This window comes from Pagrus major, chromosome 21, assembly GCF_040436345.1.
Source record: "Pagrus major chromosome 21, Pma_NU_1.0".
Taxonomy (NCBI): domain Eukaryota; kingdom Metazoa; phylum Chordata; class Actinopteri; order Spariformes; family Sparidae; genus Pagrus; species Pagrus major.
Window position 1 is genome coordinate 22,701,066 of NC_133235.1, and position 15,837 is coordinate 22,716,902.

At 42.3% G+C, this 15,837-nt stretch overlaps 1 protein-coding gene across 6 annotated transcripts in view; it reads right to left on the reverse strand.

Annotated features, from left to right (window-relative positions):
- kmt2cb (lysine (K)-specific methyltransferase 2Cb) overlaps positions 1 to 15,837 on the reverse strand; it is a 71,066-nt gene that overhangs the window by 17,249 nt on the left and 37,980 nt on the right. For 3 of the 6 annotated variants that reach the window (XM_073491605.1, XM_073491606.1, XM_073491604.1), the window contains exons 18-37: positions 15,648 to 15,752; positions 15,366 to 15,547; positions 14,824 to 14,988; positions 14,621 to 14,727; positions 14,405 to 14,476; positions 14,075 to 14,287; positions 13,403 to 13,525; positions 13,000 to 13,125; positions 12,768 to 12,898; positions 11,437 to 11,629; positions 8,598 to 8,690; positions 8,269 to 8,316; positions 7,031 to 7,171; positions 6,895 to 6,927; positions 5,701 to 5,850; positions 5,470 to 5,611; positions 5,043 to 5,278; positions 4,769 to 4,842; positions 3,439 to 3,636; positions 1,257 to 3,209 (exon numbers count right to left, since the gene is read on the reverse strand). In XM_073491605.1, coding sequence (XP_073347706.1) covers positions 1,257 to 3,209; positions 3,439 to 3,636; positions 4,769 to 4,842; positions 5,043 to 5,278; positions 5,470 to 5,611; positions 5,701 to 5,850; positions 6,895 to 6,927; positions 7,031 to 7,171; positions 8,269 to 8,316; positions 8,598 to 8,690; positions 11,437 to 11,629; positions 12,768 to 12,898; positions 13,000 to 13,125; positions 13,403 to 13,525; positions 14,075 to 14,287; positions 14,405 to 14,476; positions 14,621 to 14,727; positions 14,824 to 14,988; positions 15,366 to 15,547; positions 15,648 to 15,752 — 4,485 coding nt within the window. The remainder of the gene's footprint in view (positions 1 to 1,256; positions 3,210 to 3,438; positions 3,637 to 4,768; positions 4,843 to 5,042; positions 5,279 to 5,469; positions 5,612 to 5,700; positions 5,851 to 6,894; positions 6,928 to 7,030; positions 7,172 to 8,268; positions 8,317 to 8,597; positions 8,691 to 11,436; positions 11,630 to 12,767; positions 12,899 to 12,999; positions 13,126 to 13,402; positions 13,526 to 14,074; positions 14,288 to 14,404; positions 14,477 to 14,620; positions 14,728 to 14,823; positions 14,989 to 15,365; positions 15,548 to 15,647; positions 15,753 to 15,837) is intronic. The other 3 variants (XM_073491608.1, XM_073491607.1, XM_073491609.1) reach the window with 3 other exon arrangements.

Sequence of the window (15,837 nt, forward strand, 5' to 3'; positions counted from 1 at the left end):
CATACAGATATTCAAGCCTTTTCAGACACAATTTCAATAGGCCACAATAATACTGTATTTTTAGCTGTTAAGAGAGATTTTCAGTTCAGCAAGTATGTCCATTTTTTACATTAACCACCACTGCATACTTTCAATTCTGCACACAAAGTTTTTGCTTCCTGTACCTCACATTTTCTCATATAGTAGGAACAAAAAATACAATAACATTTAGTCAAGATAAGCATACGATTGCAATTGTTTTCGTAACGGATGTATAACTGGCCTATATATATAATTTATTGAAATTGAACTGAAATCATAGTTGGTCTTCCATTTTTGCAGCCAGAAATAATGTGAACATGTTTTTCCAATGTATTGTTTATATTTGTATATTCTTAAGAGGGGAGAAAGGGTCTTTGGGGAAAAAGAAATGGTCTCTGTGTTTCAGCTGGCCGGAGGGCCATGTCTGTGTTTGATTGAGAGCCGCTGGCAGACTGGGCTCGAGACGGGACAAGAGTGTGTTGTCAGTATTGAAGAGTAGGGACCACACAAGCATCTAAACAGACCAAAGTGACATTTGCAGGCACGTTCACACTCTGTTTAGTTTGCTGCAGCTGACCAGTTAATTACCCATCTAGCATGCAAACTGATGTTAGCAGGGCACTTTTTCCCTGTGAATGTTTGTTTAGTGGCTCTTTCAACAAGCTGAGGTGTAAGACAAGAAGTGTGTTCATATTTGAAAGTTGGATAAGAAGGGAACTTTTGTGGTGTGATTGTTGTTTAAAGCATTTTGTTGATTGGCTGTGACTATCTGCCAGTGGTAGAAGGTCATATTACAGCTTTATGTAAAGATTTGATTGGCTGTTTAGAAACAAGGTCTCCATCTATGTAGATGGAAAACATTTTTTTTGTGTAATTTAGCCATCATTCCCTTTTGGGCCTTTTTGTTTTATATACTGTTTATAGTTTGTTTTATTTCGTATCTTTTTGTGTTTATTCCTGTCCATGTTTCATGCTGGATTAAATCAGTGTTATGTTTGTTTGTTTTCGTGAATATTTGGACAAGTGTGTCAGGTGTATGTTCAAAGCAGAAAGTCAGGGTAATTATACATTTTTTTCTATCAAAATCTATCTCTCATGTCTTTCAGGATTTTAATAACTGACTCTGTGAGTAAACTATTATAAACTATAAAAAACACTGGCGCATAATTAAATTGCCATAGTAATGCATGAATGATGAGATTTAGAATAAAACATGAATGACTGTATTCATGTACCTGTCTGAGTCTTTCCTCACTCTCAGCGAGAGCAACACCCTGAGCCTCAGAGGAAGCACCAAGCATTTGTGAGTTAGACAGTTGGCCTGGGTCTTGAGGGACAGTTCCACTGTTAACCACACCTGACTGATCTTTCATTTCCATTTTCTCTGTTGAATGTGGACGAGGGGTCATGGGGGCTTGTTCAAATGGGTCATGGCCAGGTGTTTGACCGGGCCTTCTGGAGGGAGACTGAGTAAATCCATCTTCTGAAACACTAGGGTGTTTTGGTGTTTGTGAGCCTGGATGAGGGAAGGGCTCTTGAAGCCTGCCTTGAGGCGGGGAGAAAGGATCCTGGCTTCCCATTGGTCCTAGCCTCGGCCCTTGTCTGTTTAGCCCATCAGCACCAGGCCGTGGGGTCCCTGGAGGCTGGGCGTAGGGGTCATTAAGCATTGGTCTGGGCGTCCCAGGCTGGGAAAACATGTCACTACTACCTGGTCTTGATGTCCCAGGTGTACTAGTAAATGGCTCCATTGGCCCCCTCTGGCTACCTGGTGACTTGGAAAACCTCTCTCCTGCAGAGGGCCGTGGAGTACCTGGTGGCTGAGCATAAGGGTCCACTGAGTGGGAGGGTGACATCCTCTGTCCAGGGTGTGACTGATGAGGGAACTGGTTCATCCCACCGGGGCGAGGAGTAGAAGGAGGCTGTGAGTAAGGGTCTGATGATGGGCTTGGGTTTGAAGGCTGACCATAGTTGTCATGTGGACGAGGTGTGCCAGGAGGTCGGGCATAGGGCTCAAAAAATGGCCGTGGTTGAGGACCAGGTTCATTGATGGATCGTTGGTTACCTGTAGGCTGAGAGGGCTGGGCAAACGGGTCATATGTGAAGTGATCAGGCCTTGGAGTGGAAGGTGCATGAGCATAAGGATTTCTAGACATCTGATTCATTGGTCCTGGCTGGGCAAATGAGTGCGCCTGAGGGTGATGCTGCTGGCCCATTCTAGGAGGACTGGTGAAGGTGTCATTCCCAGATGGTCTTGGGGTATGCGGAGGCTGAGCATACGGGTCATTCTGGTGATTCTGGGAGAACCTGTCAGTAGTGTGTGGGCCTGGTCGGTTGAAGGGATCCTGAGCCTGAGGAGGGGGCATAGGTGTTTTGAACAGAGGGACCGAGCCGGACTCATTACTTCCAGGGATTGGTGCTAGTAAAGGCCTTGAGTAAGGGTCAGACAAGATCATTCTGTTCTGGGCCATGCGCTGATAGGCCTCATTTCTTATCATGGGCCTTGAGTAAGGGTCTCTGCCTGGAGAACCCATTGGGTGCCTTCCCTGAGCAGCCTGACTGGCCCTGGGGGGACCCATGGGCTTCAAGAAAGGGTCCATATCCCCAGTTGGTCTTGGGGTGTCAGGAGGTTTGGCGTAAGGATCACTGCTCATGGATGTTGGGGAGCCAAAAGATTCATGAGCAGGAGATGGCCTCCCTCTGTCCTGCTGCTCCATCAAGGAGGTGGGGGATTTTCCAGATTCCACAGGCATTCTGCGACATGCATTTGGCCCAAGATTTGGCGGTCTTGGGGTCCCAACCATCTTGGCATATGGGTCCCATGGAGAAGAGGGTCTGGAGCCAGAGGAACCTGGTGAGAATACCTGTGGGGACTGAGGCTGGGAGGAAGGCCCAGATGGAGGGGGAGGAGGGGGTCGTAAGAAGACATCCTCTGGAGGGCATGAAGTGGGCGTCCCTGGTAGCTGGGGCCTTGCAAAGCCTTCTTTAGAGTTGAGCTGCTGCATGGGGGACATGCTGCCATTGCTGGGCTGGGAGGCTGGGCTCTGGTTGCCACTGTTATTCCCATCTCCCTCTGACAGGTTGCCTTGCTGTTGCTGCTGTTGTTGCTGCTGGAGTTGTTCATTCTTTACTTGCTCCAATTTCTGAGTGGCTTCGATTTTGGCTTGCTGTTTGCTTTTCTGCCTCATTTGCTGTTGGAAGGGCACAGTGAAAAGTGGGATTAGACATCAAAAGGGATGCAGCAAATTATCAGTCTCATGCCAAAAATGAACTGGACCTACTAACCACCAATGTCATCAGGGTTAATGTGGAGGACAGTGCAGTTGTTTAGGGAGCTTTACTAAACCACCACTTCTTAGCTGTCTTAATATTAAGTGGACCTGCCGCTGCATTCGCTGACTTCATTGCATACACTCTTACCTGTCTAAACTTCCACTCTTGTTCATGCTCTGACTCTTTTGGTTTCAAAGGGTCTTTAAACAGCAGTTCTGTGTCTAGTGGTATGTTGGGATCAAACACCTCAGGGGGCTGTTGCTGTGGGTGGTGCCTCTTCACCGTCTCATTCGACATCTGGACTTTGTTGATGCGCAGGGCTGCTCGGTTATCTCTTGCCTTTTGCTAAACAGCAAATCAATCACAATTGGAAAGAAAAAACACATCAGACATACTTACATAAGTAAGAAATTTCACTCATACTACCACTACAACAACAATAACTGGTGTGTGTGTAAAATTCTCTTTCATAGCATTGTTTCAGTATCTCACTATGATATATGGGGTCTTCAGTAGTGGCAGGCAAATACACAAATATGAATTACTTCCAGCTTCCGCATCAGCACATACATTATAAACTGTTATAACCCGAAACAGTGTATAGGAAATCACCAAATCACTGGCTGTTTGTGAACATTTCAATGCTGTTAACCAAACAGCGAGGGACTAGAAAGTGGCAACATCCACAAAGAGAAGACAGCTACTCTCACTCTGACCATATCGATCCTGTTTGTTATCCAGTAACAGGTTATTTGGGATGGAAGTTCCCTTCTTGTTGGCAAACAGCTGACACAGTGAGAAAGAGGATTTTGATAATCAAATCAAACACTTGTTTCGATCAATTTTCGACTAGAATTGAAAAAATGAATTGAAAATGTTCAAGAGATAGGTGCTCCATGCTGCTGGATTTCTCAACTTATCAAAATAAAATTATTTTTTGTTTTGCATGGTGGGTCCTTTGGTTGTAGAGAAAGAACGCTTTTACTCTACTTGCAGAACAGGAAGGAGGTCATCCTGTTACTGTAAATAAGGTATCTCAATAGTTCCCTTATCATGAATGGGATGTGTAAGTGGGATATCAAAAGAGAAAGCCATGAAAGAGAATTGGCACCATGTAACCAGTGACAAAATATCCTTAAAATCTCTAATACTGGGTAATTTTTTTAACCAAGACTAGGTCTTTGAAACTAGCCTCTGCCAGATAAAATTACTTCTAGTGAATTTAATCACTGAGACCATAGTGAGTTCTAACACTGAACAGGGCTTCCTATGTTAATTAGTTCATCTGTGAATGGCCGGATTTCAAATTGCATTGGCAAGAGGCAAGAGGCCAGATGCGATAAAGGAGTCTGCCTTCTGCATACTAATATGTCAGTGCAACTAGTAGTGACAGTTTGATATCTGCCACGGTTCAAAGTGTTTAGGCTTTGATATAGTAAAAGAAAAAAGGCTAATTTAACAGATTGAGTGATCTTACCACATATGGGGCCCTGTCTTGTGAACTAGCTTTCCTCCACAGTTTTGCAATTTGCTTTACTCTTGTAGACCAGTCTGTTGAAAGAATAAGAAGAGGGGTTGTCATGCCAACAGTCTCACAGTGCTTACAAGGTATTTTTGTACTGCTTGACTGACACAGTGCAGTGGGTACACCCAAACAAATACCAAGGCATTAATAGGAATTGGACTGATGACAAAAGAGAAATGGGCAAAGAGGAAAAATATATGTTAAAGCTTCAGAGCCATATACAAACCTGGGTATTCTTCTTTGAGGTTGGGGAAATTGACATTGGTATATAAGACGGGCGCTACAGTAGCTAGTTCTCCAAGTGTCTCCTCCTTCTCCCACTTGAGTGTGCTCCTTTGGGCATTTGACATGGCTTCAGTCTCCCCCTCAGGCAGGGATCCAGGGGGTGTAGGGCCAGGGCCATGGGCAGGGGCGGGCCACGGACCAACTGCTTCTCGAGGCATCTGATTAAACTTTCTGTCCCTGGAATAACAAAAGGAAATCAGCTCATCTTTAAACAAGCCAAGTTTATATATTGCAAAGTTCCACCAAAAGTTATCTTTTAACACTTTTCATACAGAGGTCTAACATTAAACATTCTGATCTCGTGGGGAAAAAAAGAAAAAACATTGTGAGAATATTGAATAATTTCAAGGACAGATGCAGCACATTACCTTGGATTGTCAGTGAAAGGCATACGGTTAAGGGGAGGGAAATTGTCTGGGAGGCAGGGCCCTGCTCCTGGATTTGTAGGGAAACGTTGGTTTGGTCCCATCATACCATTGATCATTGGCATCCTTGGAAACATGGGATTCCCTACACACATGTTTGAAGAGGTGAATTCGATGCATACATTTAAAAAAAAAAACCAACAGAGTCAAATGACAAGGTGCTTGATGATGTACCTGCGTTCGGGTGAGGCATACTAGTGCCAGGTGTGGCAGGGAGGGGCCCTGGACCCTGGGGGTGAGGCACCTGTGGTGGTGGAGGTGGTTGGCTTGTGCTGGGGCTCAGGACTGCAGTGAAGAGATCCTCCACATCTTTGCCCTCCAGCTCTGTAACAGAGTATAACAATACAATGTTGCACATTTGAGTATATATTATACCCATTGAGGTAGAAATGAACAGGGGTAAGATTAAACTGCAATGTCAGAATTCATTCCTATCGTGTGCTACAGATCTGCTGATGCTGAATGCTGTTCACATTGAACAGTAAAGGATGACCCATAACAAAATATTGCGAAAAAAAAGAATTGGACTAAATTAACAAAGACTTTCCAAAAAGAAAGAAACATTGCAGTGCAGTAATATTTTTATTGAATTTATTATGAGAGATAACTAAATATTGGATTTTTTTGCCTTTAAGACACCTGTACAATTTATCTCTATCTGACTGGTAAAACATTAATTAGCAAAATAATGAGGGTTAAGTGCTGTAACATCACTGGGAGTTTACAGTCACATTAATCAGTGTAGAAACCCTTTCACCAATGCACTGCAACTCTGAACTATTCTGGACATTACCCAGAGTCCTAATCAGTTTGATTGGACACTAAACAGACTTTCACCTCCATGAAATGTCCAGTTGAGCTGATGTGTGAATAGAGGATCATTTGTCTGGAAAATTCACAGCAAGTGAGTAGGCATGTTGATGACCTTTCTAAGGCTACTATAATGCGATTGTCGTGAAACTTGATAATTACAAACTTCTGAGGGTGAAGAGGAAGGGTCATTTACACATAGACGGCAAAAATGTCCACTGACTGGAGAGATGCAGAGATTCAGGTACTTGAATCAGTAAGGGCCATACAGAATTGTTGGACAAATTCAAGGAACGACAAGAGACTGTCGTTTTTATGAGCGCAGTGAATTTTTTGCGACATGTCCTGCCTACTGCCTATAACAAATGGAGCATTTTTCAGTATCTGAGACTGCATCTGACACAAACATTCTCCAGTTGTGTGCTACATTTGAGAAAAGGGCAACTTCCGACCATGTCTGGACTTGATTCTCGAGATATTGTCTGGAATTCATATGAGAAAGGCTTAGGACAATGATGATTCAATTCTTACAGTTTTGCAACGGATGAAATTACAAACCTGGAATTTTGTAGAGTTTGCTGAGAATTGATTCTGAAACAAAAGAATTAGAGAAAACAAATCATTATTCATCTTGTATAAAGTTTTAAAATAACAGTTTAAACCTGTGTCTGGACATTTGTCTCCCCCCACTGACCATCAGTGACCATCTTGTCTAGCTCTGGGCTGAGAATGCCGTCCAGGGGTTCCTCTGGGAGGGTTCGAGGTGTCCTTCGGCCAGCCTGAGAGTGGGGCGCCACTGGGGAGCTGTCTGTCAGGGGCCCGATGTCCAGACCAGCTGTGGAAACACACACAGACATACAAAAACAAATCATAACACGCACACATGCACACACACAGACAAAAGCAACAACAACAACAAAAAAAACTGACCAAGAACGTGATCATTAATATAGACTTGAAGTAAGAACATGTTTATTGTCTTAACAGCCTGTGGAATGCAATCAAAACACATGATTACAGCTCCTTGGGGTTCCTGTGTTGTTTAAAAAGAGTGTTTTTGGAACTGTGAAGAGACAGACAGGTCAAACTAATTCTCAGTAAAGGTACACAAACACTTCAATGTTTGCGTAGGAAAATATTGCTTACATTGGTCTTTTGTACTAAAAGCCTTTTTATTTCTTTAAAGCCGTGCAGCCTTCATCAGTTTTTTAAAATGCTGATCTTATCCATGAAAAAATCCATAAAAAGGAGTCTGGGTTAATGCACTGCTTGCAGATTGAATCAAAGTTATGCTGGAATTTCTCAAACTTGTAACACAGAGCCGTTTTCCTAGTCTTGTCTATAACTTCTATACTTTCCCCAACAAAAAAACTTTCTACCAACATACGGATTGTTGCAACCATAATTGGTAGTCAGTATTGGAACAAAATTATAATCAGCCCATAGGGCACTTAAGATGAACAAAGTAGTTCTTACAAAGAAAGAAGGACAAGTACTGCAGTTCATTTTGTCAGCAAGACTTTAATGTCTTGAGGAAAGTGGGAGGACATTTACCAAGGCCTCTTTTTCCCTAAGCTGCTTGATTTTTTTTTATATGCCAGGATGCCCTTGCTGGTTTGTTTCTTTGCCATCATAAACACATCTTCAATTAAGCAGCTACGACTTTGGTTTATTTATCTATAAAAATGTCACCACTGTGAAAGGGTTGAGGAGGCTCACAAACAAAGACTGACACACCTTAGGCATTTGAGTGAATACTGTGCACCGGGTTAAGTAAGCACTAAGCAGTCTATGAGTGTTAAAACATCGGAATGGTTGAGAAAAGCCAGGTACGAAAGCAGCTTATATACATGCACACTCAAATAGAGACACACACTGCAAGAGAAGAAGAATGCACTAAAGCGAGGGATTAGTAGGCCATAGCACCCTTACCAAAAGGAGGAGGTGAGCTGTCAACCTGGAAGGGGCAAAAATCAAGACCTACAAGAACCCAAAACCAGATAAAATGAGTGAAAAAATAGTGAAGACAGAACAAGCACAACACGCTTCAGACAATGCAAACAAAAGATAAAACCAAAGGTGAACATAAAGTATTGTTAAAGAATGTGACATTAAAAAAATCATTAAGTGGTGAAAGCAAAATAAACTTGCTGTCTGAGGAAATCTCATAACCGCGAGGAATACGATTTTGTAAACCCACGGCTAGGTGACTATTAATAAATTGTTGCCACTGTGACTGCCTGTGAGATAATATGACGCACCAGAGTCACCGCTTGGCTTTCCGAGCATTCCCAAGATGTCTGCATCAGTGTTCAGAACATCAGAAAGATCAACTAATGGTTCCTCAGACGTCTCTGTAGATGGAGAAAAAAGGAAGAAACAAAAAAAAGAAAGAAAACCAAACCGTCACAAATCATAATTGATGGCGATGTTGAAGGGACATGAGAATATGATTTGGAACCATTTTCTTTGGATGCCACCTGTAGAATTTGGTCTTAAGTAACTAAGGAAAGAAAGTTTAGATAAAAAAAAAAAAAGGAAAATGTTGAAGAAGGAAAACTTCCTCTCTTAAACATAAAGAATTCATTTAATAAAGTTATTATGGCCTTTGACTTAAAGGGTAAGTACGCCTGAGTTTTGTGTCACTACTATTGTCAAGATAAAATAATTGACTAACAATTGACATATTCACACTCGGTACTACTCACAATTGGTTCTACGCTACAATCATTTCCCATAAGACTGTTCTTTGTCTTTTATGAAATAGAATTTACAATGTCACAATCTGTCAAGGTTACAGAGTTTTATTTCTTAAAACTGTTCAAACTGAAGAAGTGATAAAACTAAAATTTATTTGGAGTTGGATATCTAGTAGCACCACTCATGATACATGTTATTTCTACTACTGGATACGATTTCTTATCTGTCGAACGTATTATTATATAAATTTAGGATAAGCGATTAACAACTTTAAGTAACAAAATAAACTGTTATACTACTTGATATTCAAGAATAAAAAAGAATCAAAGATTGACCTTTAGTGTTGCTGGGTAGATTTCAATAATTCTGTCAATAATAGTTTTAAGTTGCCAAACACTTTCATCACGCAGTTTTTATCAGTAATGTGACAATCTTACTAATAGGCTAATAAAAAAAAAAAAACTACTAATAAAAAAACTGAAATAATTTAGAAAATGGTTGGACTGAGTTGGAAATGTGTAGTTATTAGGTGAGAGACCAGGAACAGAACCAGCAACTGGAGCCCATCCCCAAAACTTAAATCTACCACAGTTTATGAGCTAATTAGGACAAGAAAAGAAATCTTTGGTCTCGTTATACTGTAGTTGCTCTTTATATAAAATTGCACTGGGTGCAGTACTAGATTAGACGTTGACTATAAATAATTGTTAGTGAGTAGTGTGTTCATAAACTCTCTGATGGCAGTGGCTGTGGTCCATTTGGCCATCTTGGGTGTACTAGTCAATATGCAGCACCAGAAGTGAGGACATCTGCATGAATGAGTGCAGGCCGCTGGTATGATGTTGGATCTCTATTAGCTGATGTTAAAACAGTGACAAGTAGTGCGGCTAAAGCAGCTGTGCTTCTCGTTGAGGTGGTGTTGCAATAAGCATGCTATTAACAGGTAACAATCAGGGTACATTCAGACCAAATCAGGTGCTGCGGTGGTGTGAGATCGTGGGATTGTCACTCAATGGTCCGTGTGTGTGACATGTTGAGTACCCCTGCTGATTGGTTTGTCAAAAGGCTAAGCTGCTATGTTGTTATGCTACCATCATGCTGGTCCTACTATTGATCGTTATCCTCATCGATGGGTCAAAAATAATAGTAAACAACCAGGATGTGAGACAGATCATTACTGTGAGTTTTAAACTGGGGCACAAAACCAAACCGAGTGTTCATAAGAGAAACATCGCACTACACAGAGAAATATCCATAATGTTCCCTCTGTCTCATTTAAGCCATGCTAAATAACATGCCCAACTACTGACCCGTTCTACTCTGTCTCTGATCTGCTGTCATGCCTCTTCCACAGTAGCATAAGCATACCAGTCCTAATGCTCGTCGGTATCCACAGATTAAAAAAAAAAAAAAGTAAAGTAAGTAAACTGGTGCACAATGCCAAACTGAGTGAATACACATGAAACATAAAGCTACACTCCACCATGTTTTTAGTCATTCATGCTGCGAGTCTGATCGCCAGCTTATGCGATTGGCCACCACATCGTGGCGTCCGGCGGCATTTCTCCAAAAGTTGAGCTGGTCTCAACTTTTTCGCTTTGTTTTCAGAACACCCTGCAGTCAGCACCGCCACAGCCAAAACAGACCACCCTCATTACAATGAATGGGAAAACCTGTGTTTTTGCCACACCACCTGATTTGATCTGAATGTAGCCTCATGCTCTGCAACATATTAAACATGCCAAACAGTTTGAAAGTCAGTATACCTTTCCCATTTGGAATCAGCCTTGACGAGCCACTGTCGCTACTCTGCTTCAGTCATGTGGCTTTTTTTTTTGTTTCACAAGGTCAGCATGTGAGGGGCATGTGCGATTTCATGTAAAATTGAGAGGCAGGACGAGGGAGCAAGAGATACAGAGTGAGTGGGCGTGCAAGACAGAGTGAGCTTGCAGAGAAAACAGAAACTGGAACTTCGTTTTATTCGCCACTTATGATTCTATGTAATTCCTGAGTGTGGGAGTGATGTGAATGGAGCTGCAGTTGCACAAATGAGTCCATGAAAGCTCATGGCCAGATATTAACCTTTGAATCCTTGACTTCTATGTTGTATGAATGGTTGAAATGCATTTTGAAAATGTGTTGAATAGAAATCTTTACTCGTGTATGAAAAAGGTTAATACTCTTTGTGCAGAGACGAGGGAGAGAAACGCATGGACTAAAAGACATTGTTAGGAGCCAAAATAATAATGTGTCAGGCCTTTTTCAATACCTCCATTGATTCCTTTCTAATGCTTGACTAATTTAAGTCATTCTGAATATTTATTTTTCCGATGCATCCCTTTGAATCAATGAACCATTACATCCCTCGTCCTGGAGAACTGAGGTGTATACAGTACGTACGTCCTGCTGCTGGTCTGGTGGGAAGCGATGTATTTGAGGCGCTGAGTAGAGGGTCAGATGAAGGGTCCAGGAAGCTGGTGGTGGGGTGCTTCCTCTCAACTTGGCTCTGCCCTTCTTCCAATAAGCCTGATTCGACCCCCTGCTGCCTGCTCTGCTTGCTTTTGTCTAGTAGGTCCTTTCCAAAGAACGCCTCCTGAACATGACAACACAGAGCACCGGGTCAATTCTCTGTGTTCACACTTTCCTTCAAGAAATGTCAGCTTACCTTTCTTGACATCATTCTTGGGAAACACATCAACATGTCACATAGAGACTATTCAGCACACATTGACGACCCATGAGAACTGACCGAAGTGAAACAGAGAAGCTGAAACTAACAGTCATGTTGGTGCTGGCCTCACTTTTGTCAGCACCTACCTCCCCCAACCACTTATACCCACAAGTCATCTACTATCCTCAATGACATGCAGCTGCAGCTCCCTGCCGCAACAAGACATTAAAAGCCCAATGTGTTGCCGTTTCAATAATTAATGAAATGTGCTTCACTGTGTCGGACCTTCAGGTTCGACTGAACATCCCCCCACTGTGGTGGGATTAAGAGCAGCACTGACAGCTGCCGGTGGTTTAATGCACATCACATATCTCTGTTTTGGCCAACAAAAGGTGACACTGAGATACCGGCTAGAGACAAGAAGCCTTGAAGTCACCTCCAGTTAAGCTTTTGTATGTCAATTCACAACTCAGACAGGAGCCATTAAAGGAGCATGATCAGAGACTGGTATCCTCCACTGTGACTTCCTCTAGGCTGTTCCTCTTTCAAAAAAGCTCACAGAAGGGGCACTGTGCACCAAAGTTCTGTAAGTGGTTTCCAGGCAATGTACTTTGGAGTCCCAACCTTCCCAAGGGTGGGATAAAACACATTTTAAGAAGATATGGCATGACAAGACCAGACAATCTGCGCATATGAATAAGAGGCTTGCATAACAATAAAACAGGGATACATTTGCAATCGACTGATGAAATAAATTGCTTCAACTAATGCAATACCTCTTTCTTGTTACAACAGTAGCGTTTTAAAATATGTAATGTTTGAAATATTGTACCTGTGTTGGAAAAATTAGTGGAAGAAATTAAGTGTTGATTATTTTTAAAGCTAAGTTGTGTACATATGTAGATAGAAATCCTAATTAAATCAGCTTTTTTAAATCCACTGATCACAAGAGTTATACGACCCTAAAATGGTTACAGTGGTTATACACTATAATATATTATATGCTCATTCTTTTTATACACAGTTTACTTTTCATATCAAACAGTAAGAGGTGACAGACCTGCAGGTAGGTGGGAAAAGCTTCCTCAAGTTTTGTTTTCTTCTTTCGGTAGCGTTTCTTTATTTTCTCTGGGACCTCTGGTCCAGGGGGCGTCTCATCCACAGGGGTATCCGGCAAAGCCTCTGTCCATCCTACAACACAGTAAAAAATTACATCACATAGAAACAAACAGATCAGAGGACAATCTATTGTAAAACAGATGTATGTGTGTATACATCACTGGTGTACAGACCCTCATCTCTTCCACTGGGAATCTCTGACACGGACCCAGAGGAATCCTTTCTGCAGAGGGATCGTTTGGCCTTGCCTGGACCTTGACCGGGACGGTTCCTCTGGCGAACCATGAACCCACCAATGCCTTGAAAGGAATTAGTTTTTGGGAATAAGTCAGTATATTTACTTACAAAAAATACCATTTTTATTATAATTATGGACTGGATAAAATTTGAGATGTATTGACTATTAATTACTATGTTCAGCATGAAAACTCAGTAACACTAGATAGAGACCTTTGTATATCAGAGGCCCTGAGATGGCAGTGCTTTGCTTCAGCTACAGCTACAGCTACAGCGTCGGGCATGTACTGCACCATTTTACGCTTCAGAGGAGCTGTCTCCTTCAATCAGGTGCCCTACCCGGCCGGTACGGTTTCCTCTTCCTCTTCTTGCCGCCGTCGGCCCCCTTGGAGTCGTCTTCTGCTGGCTCTCGCTCCAGGCTCGAGTCAGACTTCGCCTCACAATCTAGGAGCTCTGCCTCTGCTAGAGGGAGAGAGCATTGATGATGAGTGACAGCCCTGCGGCAGACAACACCCCGGCCAGGCCCCTCAACACAGCGCCAGGGTCAATTCTATTTGAACTCAGCTCAGTGGCAGGACATTAGCCTGATTGAAATTAGGTTCACCAGTTCCATTACAGAGGACCTTCATTTCCAGGGAGACTTTGTCTGTTTCCTACACTTAGAAAATAATTTTGATATTGTATGGGTATATGAGAGCACACTAATTATTACTACTAATAGGATGTATTTCGCATTGATCATCCATATCATACCAGGGCTGATCATGACATTTTTTTTTTTGACTGATTGTAGGAAAAAAACATCATTAAAACATTGGATTGTTCTAAAAAGCACAGCAAAATAAGTAGCGCCCAGCAGTTTCAACTACTGATATTCAAATAGATAGAAAATGCCAAAAAGTGAACAAATTCACATTTGGGAGAATCACACAAAAAGCCAATATTGATAGTCCAAGCCCTCTAAAAAACATTCTGAGATGAAAGAAGAAGCCTGTGCTAGAAGACAAGTACCTCTGTTGTCCTCCATGTCTTCATCACGAGAGTGCTCCGAGAGGGGGTCTACAGGAGCCTGAAGCACTGCCACACTGTTCTGGTTAATGATCTTCAGCTTCAGCTTCGGTTTGGGTTTCCTGCGACGTGATGCTGTAGCAGACAAGCTCTGGAGCTGGCAAAGCCCGGATTCTGTCAAGCAAACTCCATCCTGGGTGTAGGTCCTCGACAGATCTGAAATAATCATGGCTATATGCTTATACTGTATAAATTAAAATCAAATCACAGCTTTGTGCAAAGAAAAGACATTTCTTTATTAACAATCCATTAATTTTGAAGCTTTGAACATACCCATTTCTTTAGCTTTTGTGACAATCTGCGTCATCATTACAGGCTCAATAGCGTCTCTGACCTTCGTCACAACTGCAGCAGCACAGGACAGACAAAAGTCATTAAACACAAACAACGAAAACAAGAGGATCAAATGTCACAGTTAAGTCTATATACTCTAAAGCAGACACAAAAAAGAATTTAAAAAATGATTTAGAGGGATATCTGTGCTCAAACCTTTAGTGGTCTTGAAAGCTCGACACATTGTGCAGTCGAAGCTACTGTCTGCAGCTTTTTCTACATCTTCCTCTGAATGGAGACCCTGACAAGACGCATGGAACCATCTATGGACAAAAAAGAAGGTTATAATAAGGGCTAACTGTGCTTAAAAAAGCATTTGCAGAGACCAGTTCTCCTAAGTGGGCAGAAACACTGCACACCTGTCACATTGGCGACACTGCAGAATTGTGGTGCCTTCACTGTAGTCCACCAGGCAGATGGGGCATGTTGCAAGGCTGGCACACGGGGCACACTGGGTGTAATTATTCTGCCACTCACACCTTAGGCCTGGGGTGGTGGCGCCACACTGGGTACAGGACACACACCTGCAGGACACACGGAAAGACAAAGGTCATTCTACCCAGGTTACTTCAAAGAGGATAACGCAGATTAACTGTGCTGCTGAAATCCTGTCCACTCAGTTCACTGACAGCGTGCTGCAAATATGAATCTATGTCCTGTGAAGTTGTTGTTTATGGAGGAAATTCGGTTCTCCATAACAATATTTAAGCCATGCACTTATCATGCCTTTGAATTGCTGGGCTGATTTTTAACTTCATTTTGGTAAATTGTTGGCAAACTTAAGTGTTCAATATGTAGAATTACTTCATGCTTTTAGTAAAGTTAACAAAAAATTAAATTCTAACTTAAACGATTGTCTGTTTGAATCATACTTGGTTGAGACGATCATAAAGTTACTCACCATTTGCACTTCCAGCTATCCTTGGGCACATTCTGCAGTGGAGGGTCCAGGCAGTAGGTGTGATAGCTGATGTCACAGTCGTCACACAGCAGCAAGCGGCCGGGATCTGTGGCCTGGCCGCAGGCCTCGCACACTGTACACTCCAGACAACGCCAGCCTTTACTCAGCACCACCTTTGTGATCTGTGGAAGCAATAATGAGACATTTATATTGTAGGTCTGTGTATGACAGGATGGTATTTCTGCTCTGCACTCAGGTATACAAACTAAATTGTAAATGTACCTTTATGCCAACACAGAATGGATGGTAGCACTGGCCACACTGAGCACAGGCCAAAAGACGGCCCTCTGCGCCAAGGCCAAAACTCCCACACACCACACACATGTCCTGAAAGGAAATGAGAAATCATGAGTTACACAATTTCATGAAAGACACTGAAATGCTAAAGCCATAGTTAGAAAAATACCCCCAC